We start from the raw sequence: 13,005 nt of genomic DNA, 5'->3' as shown, positions 1-13,005 counted from the left end.
ATGACAGCCAAACCCAGGCTGTCCTGCCCCCAGGCCAGCGCTCCTGGGTCCTGCCAGAACCTGCCCAAGGTACCACCTGCTGGACATTAGGAAATGAGCTTGTGGGGCCACCCCAGCTCTCTGATGAGTTGAGATGCAGGGAGCAGGCACCTCCTCCCAGCTTCGTACGTTCTGACGCCCTCTGCCTGCCTCCCCTGAGCCTGGTGCCCTACACGGCTAGATGCTGGCAATGAGCTGAGCCCGCAAGTCAGGCACACATCGCCAGACCGGGCGTGCACTCTGGTTGTCAGAGGGCCAGCCTTACCCTGCCAGACGGTCCTGCCCCTGCTCCAGCTGAGGTCACCGAGATGGGAACGTGCAGTGATGTGCGGTGACGTTTTGTTGTGTCACTGCACGCCACACGTGTAGCTGTGACGACAGTTCATGGTTCCATTCGTGGTCCCAAAGTCCCATTATATCTGCTTCATGTGCTGGTCCCTCAACAGCCCTGGGATGTGCCCATCAGACCCCCCCCTCGATGAGTGAGGAGCCCCAAGCTCATGACAGGGCAGGGGAGGGTGTGTGTGAAGCAATTTGCTCAAATACTGAATTGTTTCCGAATCCCGAGCCCCTGCCTCCCTAAGCCTGGGGACACAGGGTCTGACAGGGAGGCCCACCGCTGCCCAAGGGACAGCCGGGCAGGGGGCCAGGGACCCAGCAGCGCCTGTGGGACAGTCTGCAGCATGGGGGCAGGGCACCCACGGGAGCCAGTGGGAGCTGGGGGAGCGGCAGCCCATGTGATCTCTGTCACTCCCCAGAGGCCACCAGAAAGCGATGAAAACAGTGGCTTGCTACAGAAACGCAACGTCAGCTGAATTCCCTGGTGCCACCCCTAAGTCCTTCTATGGGGACCTTCTGGTCTACCCACCTGGCGGGCCTGCCTTAAGGGTCACTTCCCGAGTGGAGTCCAACTAGCCCGAGAGGGTCCTCCGGGCCTGGGGCCACCTCCTGGGATGACCTGTGGGGCCGAGATGTGATCGGAAGGGCCCCTGTCCAGGGCCGAGAAGCCTGTAGACTCAGGCTGGGCCTGTGGGCCCATTTCCTGGCTTCTAGGAGGAGGTTAGAACAGGATCCAGCGGCCCCTTCTGTAGGCTCTCCGGAACCCTGGACCACAGCATTCTTCCCCCACCCGTCAACTGGCCGCTGAGGAACCTTCGAAGGCTGCCTCTGAAGCTTCCTTGGCTGGGACCTCTCCGAGGCCAGCCGCAGCCCTGGCCTTAGTGACCGTCCTCGCGTAAATGGCCACACTTTCTGGGGATGAGCGAGACCCTTGCCAAGGCACAGGAGGCCACACGGAACAAAGGGGTCACTTCTAGTGGTGCTTCAGCCAGATGTGTCATGACCAGGGCCCCTGGTGCCAAGACGCCAGTCCTGGGGACAGTCTGGGCTTCCTTCCCACCAGGGCCCCTTCTTTCAAGAGTCATGGGCCCTGCCTGTGAGCTTGACGGTCACTTTCCTCTCTCTCACCTGGAGATGGGGGCATTGGATGGCCAATATCCAGGGTCTCGCCATCTGTAATGTGCTCTCCTCTCCTGACTGCAGTAAATAAGAATGATCGCCTTCCTCTGAAGGTGGATGGATCCAGGGAAGGGTGGATGAGGGCCAGTGTCCCAGGGGCCAGCACCTGGCATTTATGCCCATGTTCTCATTGGCTCCTCTTAACGAACAGTGATTTGGGTGCCGAACAGGGCTCAGAGAGACTAAGTGATCTGTGCAGGTCTAAGCCCAGCCTCCCTGTGTGACCCTTCAGCATCGGCACCAGGAGCAGGGGGCCACTCTCTGAGCATCACCTTACGGTCTCAGTCCCCAAGGAGCGAGGTGGGCCGGTCTCCAGAGGACTGGACCCTAGAATTAAAGGGCTCCAGGGACCCTGTGGGGCAGTGGCTCCCCTACCGGCTCGTGCTCAGCACGACCGAAGCAGCTATGTGCCCAGGCCCCAGCGTGGCCCTCCTCGTTCGGAGTGTCTGGGCGTCAGGGTGCCCTGGCTGGGACCAGATGGCTAGGCGTGGCCTCCCTGGCCTGCCGGCACCCTGAACAGAAAAGCATCCTCCTGGGGAAAGTGATTAGCTTTTGAAAATTGCGGGAGGCTCCAGGGAAGGAGCTGCTCCCACCCCGGTGACTGTTAACAATTCCCCTGGCCCTTACCTGGGTTCTCCCGGCTGCGGCGGGCTCTGGGGAGCTCCCCGGGATGCCCCGAGAGCTTTTCTCGCCCTCAAAGGGGTGGAGGCTGTCCAAGGAGCTCCCTCTGTGGGTCCCCATGTGAGTCATTCATTTGCTCACTCACTCCACAAACATTCGTTTAGGGCTTGCCGTGTGGACTCCGAGTCAGCTTTCTTGGGCCAGATCCCAGCTGGGCCCATTTTCCGTGTGGCCTTGGGCAATGATTTGACCCAGGTGCTCAGAAGCACCAGCCTCCTGGGCTGGCAGAGGCGTGGGTGAGCTCAGGCCTGCACGGGGTGAAGCTTGGGGTAGGCACCCTCAGCCCGGGCGAACCCGAGGAAACGGTGGCCACTGTTCGCCGGGGCAGCCAGGAGCCCCGAGGGCCAGAGGGGCTCAGCTTTGGGGGCCCAGGGTGCAGACTGACAGGAGAGGGGCGGTGGCCGCCGAGCGGTGGCGGGGTGGGGGGGGGGGCACGGGCGGCCGGAGCCTGGGGGTGATGGGTGCTCATGCTCTCTCCGCTCCCCTCAGTACGGCAAGAAGAAGCTGAAATACCTACCTTACAATCACCAGCACGAGTACTTCTTCCTGAGTGAGTGCCGGGGCGCACCCCACAACCACACCCCACAAGGGCCATCTATCCGCTCTCGCCCGACACCCCTTCGGACCCAGAAATCGCCCCCAAGCCTGTTAGAGCAGGAGGGGCCCCGGCAGTAAACGGCGTCCCCAGCAGACGGCACCTGGCCCGTGATACGGATGGGGCACAGACCCAGGGTCCTGCACTCGGTGGGGGGGGGGGTCCCAGATGGAGGGGAGGGCGGGGTGGGGGTGGGGGGCGTCTGCTCCACCTCTGCTCCTCGGGCACAGGTCGCCACCTCTGCCTATGAGCTGAAGGGCTGGGCCCCCCATCCAGGGCTCAGCCCGACTCCCGCCCCGGACCGTCCAGGCTCTGAGCACCTCTGTTCTCCCCGCAGTCGGGCCACCACTGCTCATCCCTGTGTACTTCCAGTACCAGATCATCATGACCATGATCGCACGCAGAGACTGGGTGGTGAGTCAAGGGGTACAGCTGGCCAAGGGTGTGGGGGGCACACAGGGGCAGGTGGGCCCAGGGGGCTGCCCTGTCCCCCCTCGGGAGGGGGGGCTGTCTTGTCACTCTCAGGAAAGGACCTCCTTTGAGGCTCCCAGGAACCGAGGAGACCACAGCGCCCCAGCCTCACACATTTCCCCCCTACACACACACACACACACACACACACACACACACACACAGAGTGGGGGCAGTGGGAGGCCACCGCCTTTTCAGAGCTCCCTCGGAAAGTTCCCAAAGGCGACGTGATGAGAGCCAGACTCGGGCCACCTGTCCACCGCTCCGGCCACTGCCTCCCGTGCGGCCCCGAGACCCCGTGAGCCAGGGCACACCATGCTCCGCGTGGTGAACGGAGAGCCGCCGGGCGCTGGCTCAGATGACAGGTGCATCCGGTTGCTACGGCCGTGCAAGAAAGGAGCACAGAGTGGCAGCTGTGTCCCACCACAGAGGGGTCGCTCTCGCAGTTCTGGGGGCTAGCAGCCAGAGGTGAGGTGTTGGGGATGTAGATCCTTCCGAGGGCTGTTAGGGAGGACCTGGTCCCGGCCAGTCTCCTTGGCCTGTGGACAGCCGGGTCCCCTGTGGGTGTCTCTCATCGTCTTCCCTGTATGCACCTGTATCTGTGTCCAGATTCCCCTTGGCGAAGAACGCCGGTCACAGTGAATGAGGGCCCACCCTGTGGACCCCAGCTTAGCTGATGACATTTGCAGCGACCCTAGCTCCAGACAAGCTCACGGGAGGCCCTGGGAGCAGGGTTTCAACGTACGCATTTTAGGGGGACACAATCCAGCCTGTCACATCGGGCTTGGCAGAATCTCCAGATTCTGCGTCCAGAGAGAGCCGTCCAGCGCGGCCCACGCCCCGGCCGTTGGCTTTACGTAGAGTGCAGGCGTGATTCTATGTACCAGGTTGATAGAATGACCCAGATGGAGCCATCCCCACTGGCAGAGCCTTGCCTGTGGCAGAGTGTGGCTCCCTGGGACTGGGACGGGGCCCCTGCCCTGAAGGCCAAGTGGAGCTGCACGTAGGTATTGCTGGTCTTTTTTTTTTTTTTTTTTTTTTTTAACCCAGTTTCATAAATGAGAATATTGGGACTCTGAGAGTTTGGGACTTGCCCAGGATGACACCAAGCGGGGGGGGGGGGGGGGGGGGGTCTGGCACTAGAACCCAGGCCCTGTGCTCTCCCCTTACATCAGCCCCCAGTCTCTCTCAAATACTACCTCCTGTTTCTATAGCATTTGAACGGCTTCCGAGTACTTTGCCTTAACCTCTCTCGTTGAAATTGTGGGACAGGGGCCATGCCTGTTGATTCTGCTAAGGTCCAGGGCTGGGACCCAGGAGGCGTTGGGGTGGTCCGGGAGGCAGTAGATTCTGGAAGTCCCTGCCAGCCCTGTGTTGGCAGAACCCGTACCACCCGCTTCTGGGACATGATATTTTTCCGAAAGCGAGCGTTTCATCAGTACTTACGGTGTTCCAGGAACAGTTCAGCACGGCCACCTACATTATGTTTTACCCTGGTTTATGAGTTAAACGGCACAGGCTGGAGGATTGGAGTTTCTGGGTCAGTTAAACCGTGGGAATTTGAACCCACACCTCCCGCCTGCGGAAACTGCTGTTTCCCCTGGGGACCCCGGGCTCTGAAAGGGATCGCACAGCTGAAAAGGAACTTGAGCCCTGCCGTGTGGGGTTTCGTGGTGCTGCTGGAGGTATTTTTTTTTTAGTCTATTTATTTATTTTGAGAGAGGGGCAGGGGAGGGGCAGAGAGAGAGAGAGAGAAAGAGAGAGAGAATCCCAAGCAGGCTCCGTGCTGTCAGCACAGAGCCCGGTGCTGTCAGCACAGAGCCCGATGCGGGGCCTGAACTCACCAACAATGAGATCATGACCTGAGCTGAAATCAAGAGTCAGACACTTAACCAACTGAGCCACCCAGGCACCCCAGCTACTGGGGGTATTTTAACCAGCTTTCATGGCAGATGACTCCTGCCTGAATATTTCCTTTTTTTTTTTACCGTCCTTGTTCCCCAAGGGACAAAGTACTTGATAAGGACAGCAGGAAAGGAAATGAGGCTACGTACCTCAATGGGATCAGGTGGCAGAACCAGGGGAATATGATAGGACCCCTCAGGGCCCTGCCCTTGCCCCTGCTGGGGAGTTGGGTTCAAGCTGGGTGAGAGGGACCAGCCTCCAGCCTCGGGCTCCTTCTACAAAACAGGAGCTGACTGCGGTCAGGTCCGGTGCTGGGGATTCAGGGCAGTTAAGATCCAGGGCCACGCCTGGGGTCCATGACTGCACAGGGCATGGGACAGACATGTGTCCTGCAGGGGCTTGGGGCAGTGGCTTGGGGCAGTGGTCTGCCGCAGGAGCGGTTCTGCTGGGCCAGCTGGCAATATCTGGAGACATTTTTGGTGGTCACAACTCGGGGGAGACAGTGCGACTGGCATCTGGTGGGCATCTAGCCGGGGACGCTGCTAAACGTCCTGTCATGCACGGGACAGACAGGCCCCTGCGGTGGAGATTTAGCCCCAAAGGCGGTCGGTCGTGTAGAGGATGAGAAATCCTGGCCTGGAGGGGAGGGCTTGAGACACTGTCAGTCAGAGCTTCAAGGAGAGAGGTGTTTACTCTCCAGCAATGTTGCCCGTCACCATATCCTGGAGGTTCTGGGTCCGACGCCACGAGCCACTCTCTCCTGAGATTCTCTCCGTCCGCGTCTGCGTCCTACCTCTGCTGGTTCTCCTCCCTGTGCTTCCCTGCCCCTGACACCAGTGGTCCTGTGGTCATGTGTCCCTCTGCACAAAAAGAAAGAAGCACGCACCTCATTCATATACATGTACTTTCTTTTTTTTTTTTTTAATTTTTAAAAAGTGTTTATTCATTTTTGAGAGACAGACAGTGCGCTAGTCAGGGAGGGGCCGAGGGAGAGGGAGACGCAGACTCCGAAGCAGGCCCCAGGCTCCGAGCTGTCAGCACAGAGCCCCACGCGGGGCTCGGACCCACGAACCGCGAGATCATGACCTGAGCCGAAGTCGGACGCTTAACGGACTGAGCCGCCCAGGCAGCCCCAATATACACATACTTTCTACTGTACCACGAACACACACAAGAGATGAAAATGAAAGTGATGGAAAAGTTGGAGCAGAACTTGGAATGCTCGCTTCTCCCACCGCCTTCAAGACCCCTCGCTGGATCCCAAGGTCATGCCCTCCTGGCCTCCCAGCTGCTCCCCTCTGCCTTTCCTGCTCAGCCGATGGCACCAGTGCAGGGACCAGCCGGGATTCCTCACGACCAACCAGTCCTCAGATGCACCTGCCTCCACCTCCTAAATCGTTCTGGAATCTGTATCTCCTCCTTGGGACTGGGGGCCCTGCTTCGAGTCTCCATCATTTCCTGTCTCAGCTACCGAAATAACCTAATCCCTCCATCTCCAGTTGGCAGGGATCTATTTTAAGATTCAAATGGGACTGTGTTCTTCCTATGTGTAAACCTCTCAGGAGTTTTCTGTTGCCCGAGAGGTAGAAGTCAGTGTCCCAAGGCAGACGGGACCTGGTGTTGTCTCCCGCCCCCACGGCAAGCACTTGGGCTGTAGCACATGGGACGTAAGATCTGCATATAAACCCAGCCCCTGCCCCCCCGCTCACCTCCCCACCCCCGCGCACCCCACCGTCTCTCCTGCCTGGGCTTTTTTTCGTATCGTCGCCTTTCTGCAAATGTCTCCTACAGTTCTTTGCTTGGCTGCCCTCTGGTTTGTCCCAGCCCAGCTCAGGCACCTGCCTCCTAAGGAAGGCCTTTCCTAAATCCGAGGATCGTGTCAGGACCCCACCCAGTGCTCCCCATTGCTTCTGTCACCTTCCATCCAGACGCGGGGCTCGTGAAGGACCTCCTTTTGCTCCTAGCACCCAACTCAGCCTCTGATAGAGAGGAGGCATTCAAGGAGGAGCCTGGCCGGACTGGGTGGCTCAGTCGGTTGAGCATTTGGCTTCAGCTCAGGTCATGATCTGGCGGTTCGTGAGTTCGAGTCCCGCGTCGGGCTCTGGGCTGACAGCTCAGAGCCCGGAGCCTGCCTCAGATTCTGTGTCTCCCTCTCTCTCTGCCCCTGCCCTGCTTGCACTCTGTCTCTCTCAAAAATAAACATTACAACGACAACAACAATCGTCAGATATAGGATGAGTTGGCCAAGCAGACAAGGGGAGAAGGAGCCTCCAGGTGGGTGCAGCCTGGACGCAGACCCTGAGCTAGGTCGAGAGACTGGCTGCATGAGGAGGCCAGGTCGGTGGGCAGGCATGTGAAGGGCCCATGCGCCCTACCCAGAGGCTAGGGTTTATCCTTTATCTAGTGGGGGACGGGGCGAGTGGTGGCTTTGGAGGTGGCAGTGTCATGATCCAAGTTGCGTGTTAGGAAGATCTCCGTGGTGACAGTGTGCAGGGACTGGATTGGAGTCGTTCAGAGCTTATACTTGTAGGCTTCACTTACTGTTGTAATACGTGGTCAACCCATGTCCAACCTCGGTGGGAGGTTCTCTCCCTGTCCCGCAGATGAGGACACAGAGGCACAGCCGGATGAGTCACCCACAGCTATACAGAGCCAATGGTGGAGATGGGACTCACACAGGCAGCCCCACTTAGAGGCCGCGCTGAGTCTCTGGAGAGGAAAAGTGATGGGGGAGAGCAAACAGTGCAAAGGCCCTGGGGCCGGAATAAGCTGGGTCAGGGTGGCTGGAGAGAGAGTGGTCCCTGATCCTGCAGAGCTCTGCGGAGGTTCTGCTCAGGGCTGAGAAGGTGGCTCTGGTTGCCATGGTGCACGAGGAGAAGCAGGAGACCGATGGGAGGCATGCGGACTCGGGTCGGGTTGCAGCGAGGCAGTGGAGAGAGAGGGACCCGTTCCACAGAGGGCCTACCCGTGGGGCTGCCGTGGAGGGTAGAGCAGTGGGGACAGCCGAGGGAGGCACTTGCCCAGTGACAGAAGACAAGCAAGCTTGCGATGCCGTTGTCACCTTGGCAAGGGGCAGGCCGGGAGAGGGGACAGGAGGAGAATCAAGTGTGTGGAGAGGACCAGCAGAGTCAGAGGCTGCTGGGAGAGCCTTTCCGTGGAGGACGGACGGTGTCGCTGGTCTTTGTCCTGCAAGGAAGGAGATCCCGGGTCCCAATGGGAGGACACGGCTGAAGGGCAGCCGTGGGGGGCATTATATGCACCTTCAGAATCCCCAGGACCAGAAAGGGGCTGTTCCTTGGCTGGCGTCTCCTGGTCCCCGCCCTGTTTCTTTCCCTGAAGCAAAGCACCCAGCCCCCTCCTGCTGCACACACATTCAGCATTTCCCCGGAAACAAAGACGGCCACCAGCCCTGTGCGGGCCTGGTGCCCCACGTCCTGAGGCCACCTTTGCCTAGTGCGGCGCGTGAGGGGCTGTGGGCACACGTGTGGTCAGGATGCGGCGCCCGGGAGGACGGCTGTCCCACATCTAATCTTGTTCTCTGTGCAGGACTTGGCCTGGGCCGTCAGCTATTATGCTCGCTTCTTGCTCACCTACAGCCCTTTCTATGGCATCCTGGGGGCCGTCCTTTTCCTCAACTTCATCAGGTACCTGAGCTTGGCCTTGACAGGGCTTTGACACGGGGCGGGGGGGGGGGGGGGGGGTCCCGTGCGGAAGGGCTCAGAGCTCCCCACTTCCTGCCCTGGGCCTCACGACGTGGCGCCTCGGCCAGGGCCGTGGCTCGCCCCCCGCCCCCGTCCCTGCCCCGGGCCGTCTGTGGCTAGGGGAGAGGCTCTGTTCCTGCCACGGCTGGGCCCCACGGGCAGCAAGACTCCGTGGCTCCTGCGCTGAGCCGGACTGTCTTCCAGGTTCCTGGAGAGCCACTGGTTTGTGTGGGTCACGCAGATGAACCACATCGTCATGGAGATCGACTGCGAGCCTTACCGTGACTGGTTCAGCAGCCAGGTGAGGGCAGCAGAGCTGGTCACCCGGGCCCCACAGCGTGTGCGGGTCCATTTCCCGGCCTCCAGAACTTGGCTGCCCCGTGCGCCCGGTGGGGCCTCCCTGGGGCTGCCTGTGGCCTCCCACTGGGAGGGCTGAGGTCTCTAGGCAGGGCCGTGCGAGAGGGAGGGGTGGGCCTCGGTGGGGGGAAGGAGGTGAAGCCCTCATTCTCCCTTCCGCTCCTGGCCTCCCGCCCCCTCCCCTCTGCAGCTGGCTGCCACCTGCAACGTGGAACAGTCCTTGTTCAATGACTGGTTCAGCGGGCACCTCAACTTCCAGATCGAGCACCAGTGAGCGCGGGCGGGCAGGCGGGCCGGCGGGGAAGGTGGGTGGCACAGGGAGGAGGCCACCAGCCCCATTCGGGCTCGGGCAGCACCTCGGGGCGACCTCTCTCCCTCACCCTGGCCAGGCTCCCTCCAGAGCACCGAGCTCTGCAGCCGAGGTCAGGGAGGGGGGCTCACTCTGCACCGGGGACGGCCACCCCTCACGTGTGGCCCAAGCTTTGTGATTCGAGAGCTTGTAGCAACGGCCTCCCTCGATCCTGTAAGCCTACAGGGCAGGGGGATCGATCCCTTTGCTGACAGGGGAGCTGAGGCCCAGCTGGGCCCCACCGCCCGAGTGCCGGCTCCTCTGGGGGCACAGCGGGAGAGCCCTCACCCTGGCCCTGCTCCCCCCAGCCTCTTCCCCACCATGCCCCGGCACAACTTCCACAAGGTGGCCCCGCTGGTGAAGTCTCTGTGCGCCAAGCATGGCATTAAGTACCAGGAGAAGCCACTGCTGAGGGCCCTGCAGGACATCATCAGGTAAGGGGGGAGGCCACGGGTGCTGGGGCCCAGGGCCGAGACCAGCTGTTGACAGCTGGGGACTGACAACAGCAAGGGGGCCGCGCCCTGCCAGAGCGGGCGTCCCCACCAGGCCACCTCCCTTACTAGGGATGGCCTGGCTTCTCTCTGGGCTGGCTGAGGACCTTCCCTTTGTCCTTCCTAGGTGGGGGTGGGGGTGGGGGGAGGATCCCGCCCCTCCTGGGCCCTGACTGTCCCTTCCTCCTCCCAGGTCCCTGAAGAAGTCCGGGCAGCTGTGGCTGGACGCGTACCTCCACAAATGAAGCCTTTGGGGCGCCCGCGGGGAAGGGGGAGCAGGGGGGAGTGCTGGCCACGGGGTGGGGTGGTGGGCTTTTGTTCCGAGGGGTGTCCGCGAGGCCGGGGTACACGCTGGCCCACAGACCCCATTTTTGGTCTTTCTCTCGTTTTCCCTCTCCTCTTTCCCTTCCCTTCTCGCCCTCATGGGGCTGCCCTCTTGTCAGGCGGCCCCTCCCCCTCTCCGCCCCGCCCCCAACCCCAGGAGCAGAGAGAGGTGCTCCGTCCCAGCCCCCACCTCCTGCCCCTAAACTTCTGTCGGGCCAGAGGTCCACAGATGCGGCCCGCGACACACCCGCCTCCCCAGCCTTGCTGCCTGGCCTCTGGGCCTCACGCCTCCTTTTCTGCCTCAGATGCTCTTGGGGTCCGTGGGCCGGGGTCCTCGCCGGGCGCGATGCTCTCCCCGGCCCTGCAGGCCCCGCCGCCTGTGTCAGCTGGTGTCAGGGAGCCTGTGTCCTCCTCGTTCCCGTCTCCCGCCCAGCCCACGCTGGGACCACCGGTGCTCGGGGCCTCCCTGCCGGTGCCACCTCTCTCCGGATGTCCAGGGTCCTGGCTCGCCTCCCGACTGCCTTTGCCTGAGCAGCGCAGCCAGCTCAGAACCCCCCGGGACCCCGGGAAGTGTCCTCGCCCCTCCGGTGTCCTCTGACCCAGGGCTTGTGCTGTTCCACCCGACGTCTTCCCGGGCCGCACGGCCTATGACCTCGGGTCCGAGGGGGCGGTCCTGAAGGTGGGCTCAGCGGAGGTCCCCCGTGGCCAGGTCAGGCAGGTCCTGTCAGGTCCCAGGAGCATCAGCCTTGCGCCCCGCCCACCCTCTTCGGGCTGGGAGACCTAAGATTCTGGAGCTATGGACCCCTTCTCCAAAGTGCTCCCTCACCTGCCAGGCAGCTCCAGCCAGTCTCTCCGCCTGGCCAAGTGGCCTCGGGCCTTTCCAGCTGCAGGAGGGCGCCCGAGGGAGGCCTCACGCAGCCCCTCCCCTGAGTTGGGGCTGCCAGTGTGGACATGCTCACACTGTCTCCCCCTGTCCCATCTTCTGGTGTTTTTAACCTTTTGCTATACGGTACATTCTGACAGGCGGGTGGCAGCAGGGCTGGGCCTTGTGACAACTTTTACCACCTGCCCCTCACCGCCTCCCCAGGCCCCGCAGTCGGCTGAGCCGGGCTCACTCAGCCCACGGTGGCCCTGACTGCGGGGGGCTGCTGGGGCCGCTGCTATCGTCGAGGGGGCAGTGGGGGCACAGAGAGAGGCAGTCCCGGAGGAGGTGACCCTGAGCAGCTGGGCGGGGACGGGGGGGGGGGTGCGGGGGGGACTGGGAGGGAGGTCTAATGAGGGCCGAGTAAACACTGCAACTAGGCATTTGGGGCTGGAGGCCAGGTGGCCGAGGGGATGGGAAGTGAGAGGGAGGAGGCCTCCGGCCTGGGGCATTCAGAAATCTAACCCACTAACCAATATTTAGCGTCAGGGGAGGGGAGCGGAAGCAAGCTCAAAGTGGGGCCTTCGGGGGAAGGCTATAGTCCCCCTGGCTGGGGGGGACCAGCCTCTAGTGTGACAAACCTCCGGCTTGCCATGGCAGCGGGGGCCCGAGGCCCCCCCACTGAGAACGCGAGGCCCAAGGAGCTGTCCCTCCCCCAGAGACAGAATGGACCCATAGGGAACTGATCTTAATTTTTACCACGTTGTTTCCCTGCTCCCCCTACATTTTTTGGAAATAAAAGTAATTTTATTCTCACTTTCTTGATCAGCGGATGACTTTATGAGTGTTAATGCTGGGCAGGGTGTCGGGATTGGAGGAAGGGGCTTTGCAATCAGGGTCCGGGGCACCAGGGAGGAGGCTCGTGCTGACACAGGCGGCCTTTTCCCTGTCCCCTCCCCAGCTGCAGTCACCCCACCTCCGCCCCCTGCTGCCTCTGTTCTGGAGAGAACTTCTCTCCCCTCCCCTTAAGTGCATTCACACAAACCCAACTCCAGACGTGGCCACCGGAGCCACAGGAGGCTTTCTGGAAGGTCTCTGGAGGGCAGCAAGGAGGAGCTGCCCGAGGCCACCTTCCTGCCATCCCCATCTCTGTCCCCAGTTTATCCTCAGACCAGCTGTCTGCCCACAACCTCACCGGTCAACTGGCTTCTGCCAGACTCCCTTCTCCCCATTTCCTGGTCTGTGCACAGAGCCCCGGGGGCAAAGAAACTCTCAGAAGGGGCTTTGGAAAGTCCTGGAGACCTACGCTTCCGTCTTGTGGCCCGTGCCGTGGCTCATTGGGTCCCCACAACCTGGGGAGACAGCCATGCCATCTCAGTCCAGGGCCACCAGCTCAGAGGCAATGGCAGAGACTGAGTCCCACGCCTGGGAAAAGTCCAAAGGGATGTGCCAGGGATCCTTGCTCGGTTTGCCTCCCATGCTGCTCTGCTCCCCCGCTTCTGGGTGGGCTCACTTGGCAGGTCAAGCCAGGTGTGCCAGGAAAGGGCCAGGAAGTTCAGCACAGCCAGCACCTCAGGGGGCTCCCCATTTAGCCTTGCATCTCCTAGCAGGGCTGGGGAGGGCTCCAGAGTAGACCCTCGTCCCCCTCTTGCTTTCCCCATGACTTCAGTATAGCCAGCAGTGACAGCCAGGTGTCCCGAGTGGGGGGTGTG

The 13,005-nt window shown here is 61.6% G+C and overlaps 1 protein-coding gene across 2 annotated transcripts in view; it reads left to right on the top strand.

Annotated features, from left to right (window-relative positions):
* The window catches only part of FADS2 (fatty acid desaturase 2), a 33,483-nt gene extending 21,370 nt beyond the window's left edge, over window positions 1-12,113 (top strand). The window contains exons 6-12 of one of the 2 annotated variants that reach the window (XM_078433564.2): window positions 2,728-2,788; window positions 3,171-3,247; window positions 8,756-8,853; window positions 9,115-9,211; window positions 9,458-9,537; window positions 9,925-10,050; window positions 10,301-12,113. In XM_078433564.2, the coding sequence (XP_078289690.1) occupies window positions 2,728-2,788; window positions 3,171-3,247; window positions 8,756-8,853; window positions 9,115-9,211; window positions 9,458-9,537; window positions 9,925-10,050; window positions 10,301-10,352 (591 nt within the window). In that variant the 3' untranslated portion in view covers window positions 10,353-12,113. The remainder of the gene's footprint in view (window positions 1-2,727; window positions 2,789-3,170; window positions 3,248-8,755; window positions 8,854-9,114; window positions 9,212-9,457; window positions 9,538-9,924; window positions 10,051-10,300) is intronic. The other variant, XM_078433565.2, reaches the window with a different exon arrangement.
* The last annotated feature ends 892 nt before the right edge of the window (window positions 12,114-13,005 follow it).

This window comes from Panthera onca, chromosome D1 (assembly GCF_046562875.1).
Source record: "Panthera onca isolate mPanOnc1 chromosome D1, mPanOnc1 haplotype 2, whole genome shotgun sequence".
Taxonomy (NCBI): domain Eukaryota; kingdom Metazoa; phylum Chordata; class Mammalia; order Carnivora; family Felidae; genus Panthera; species Panthera onca.
The sequence above is the reverse complement of the archived record's forward strand: the minus strand, read 5'-3'. Positions and strand labels throughout refer to the sequence as shown.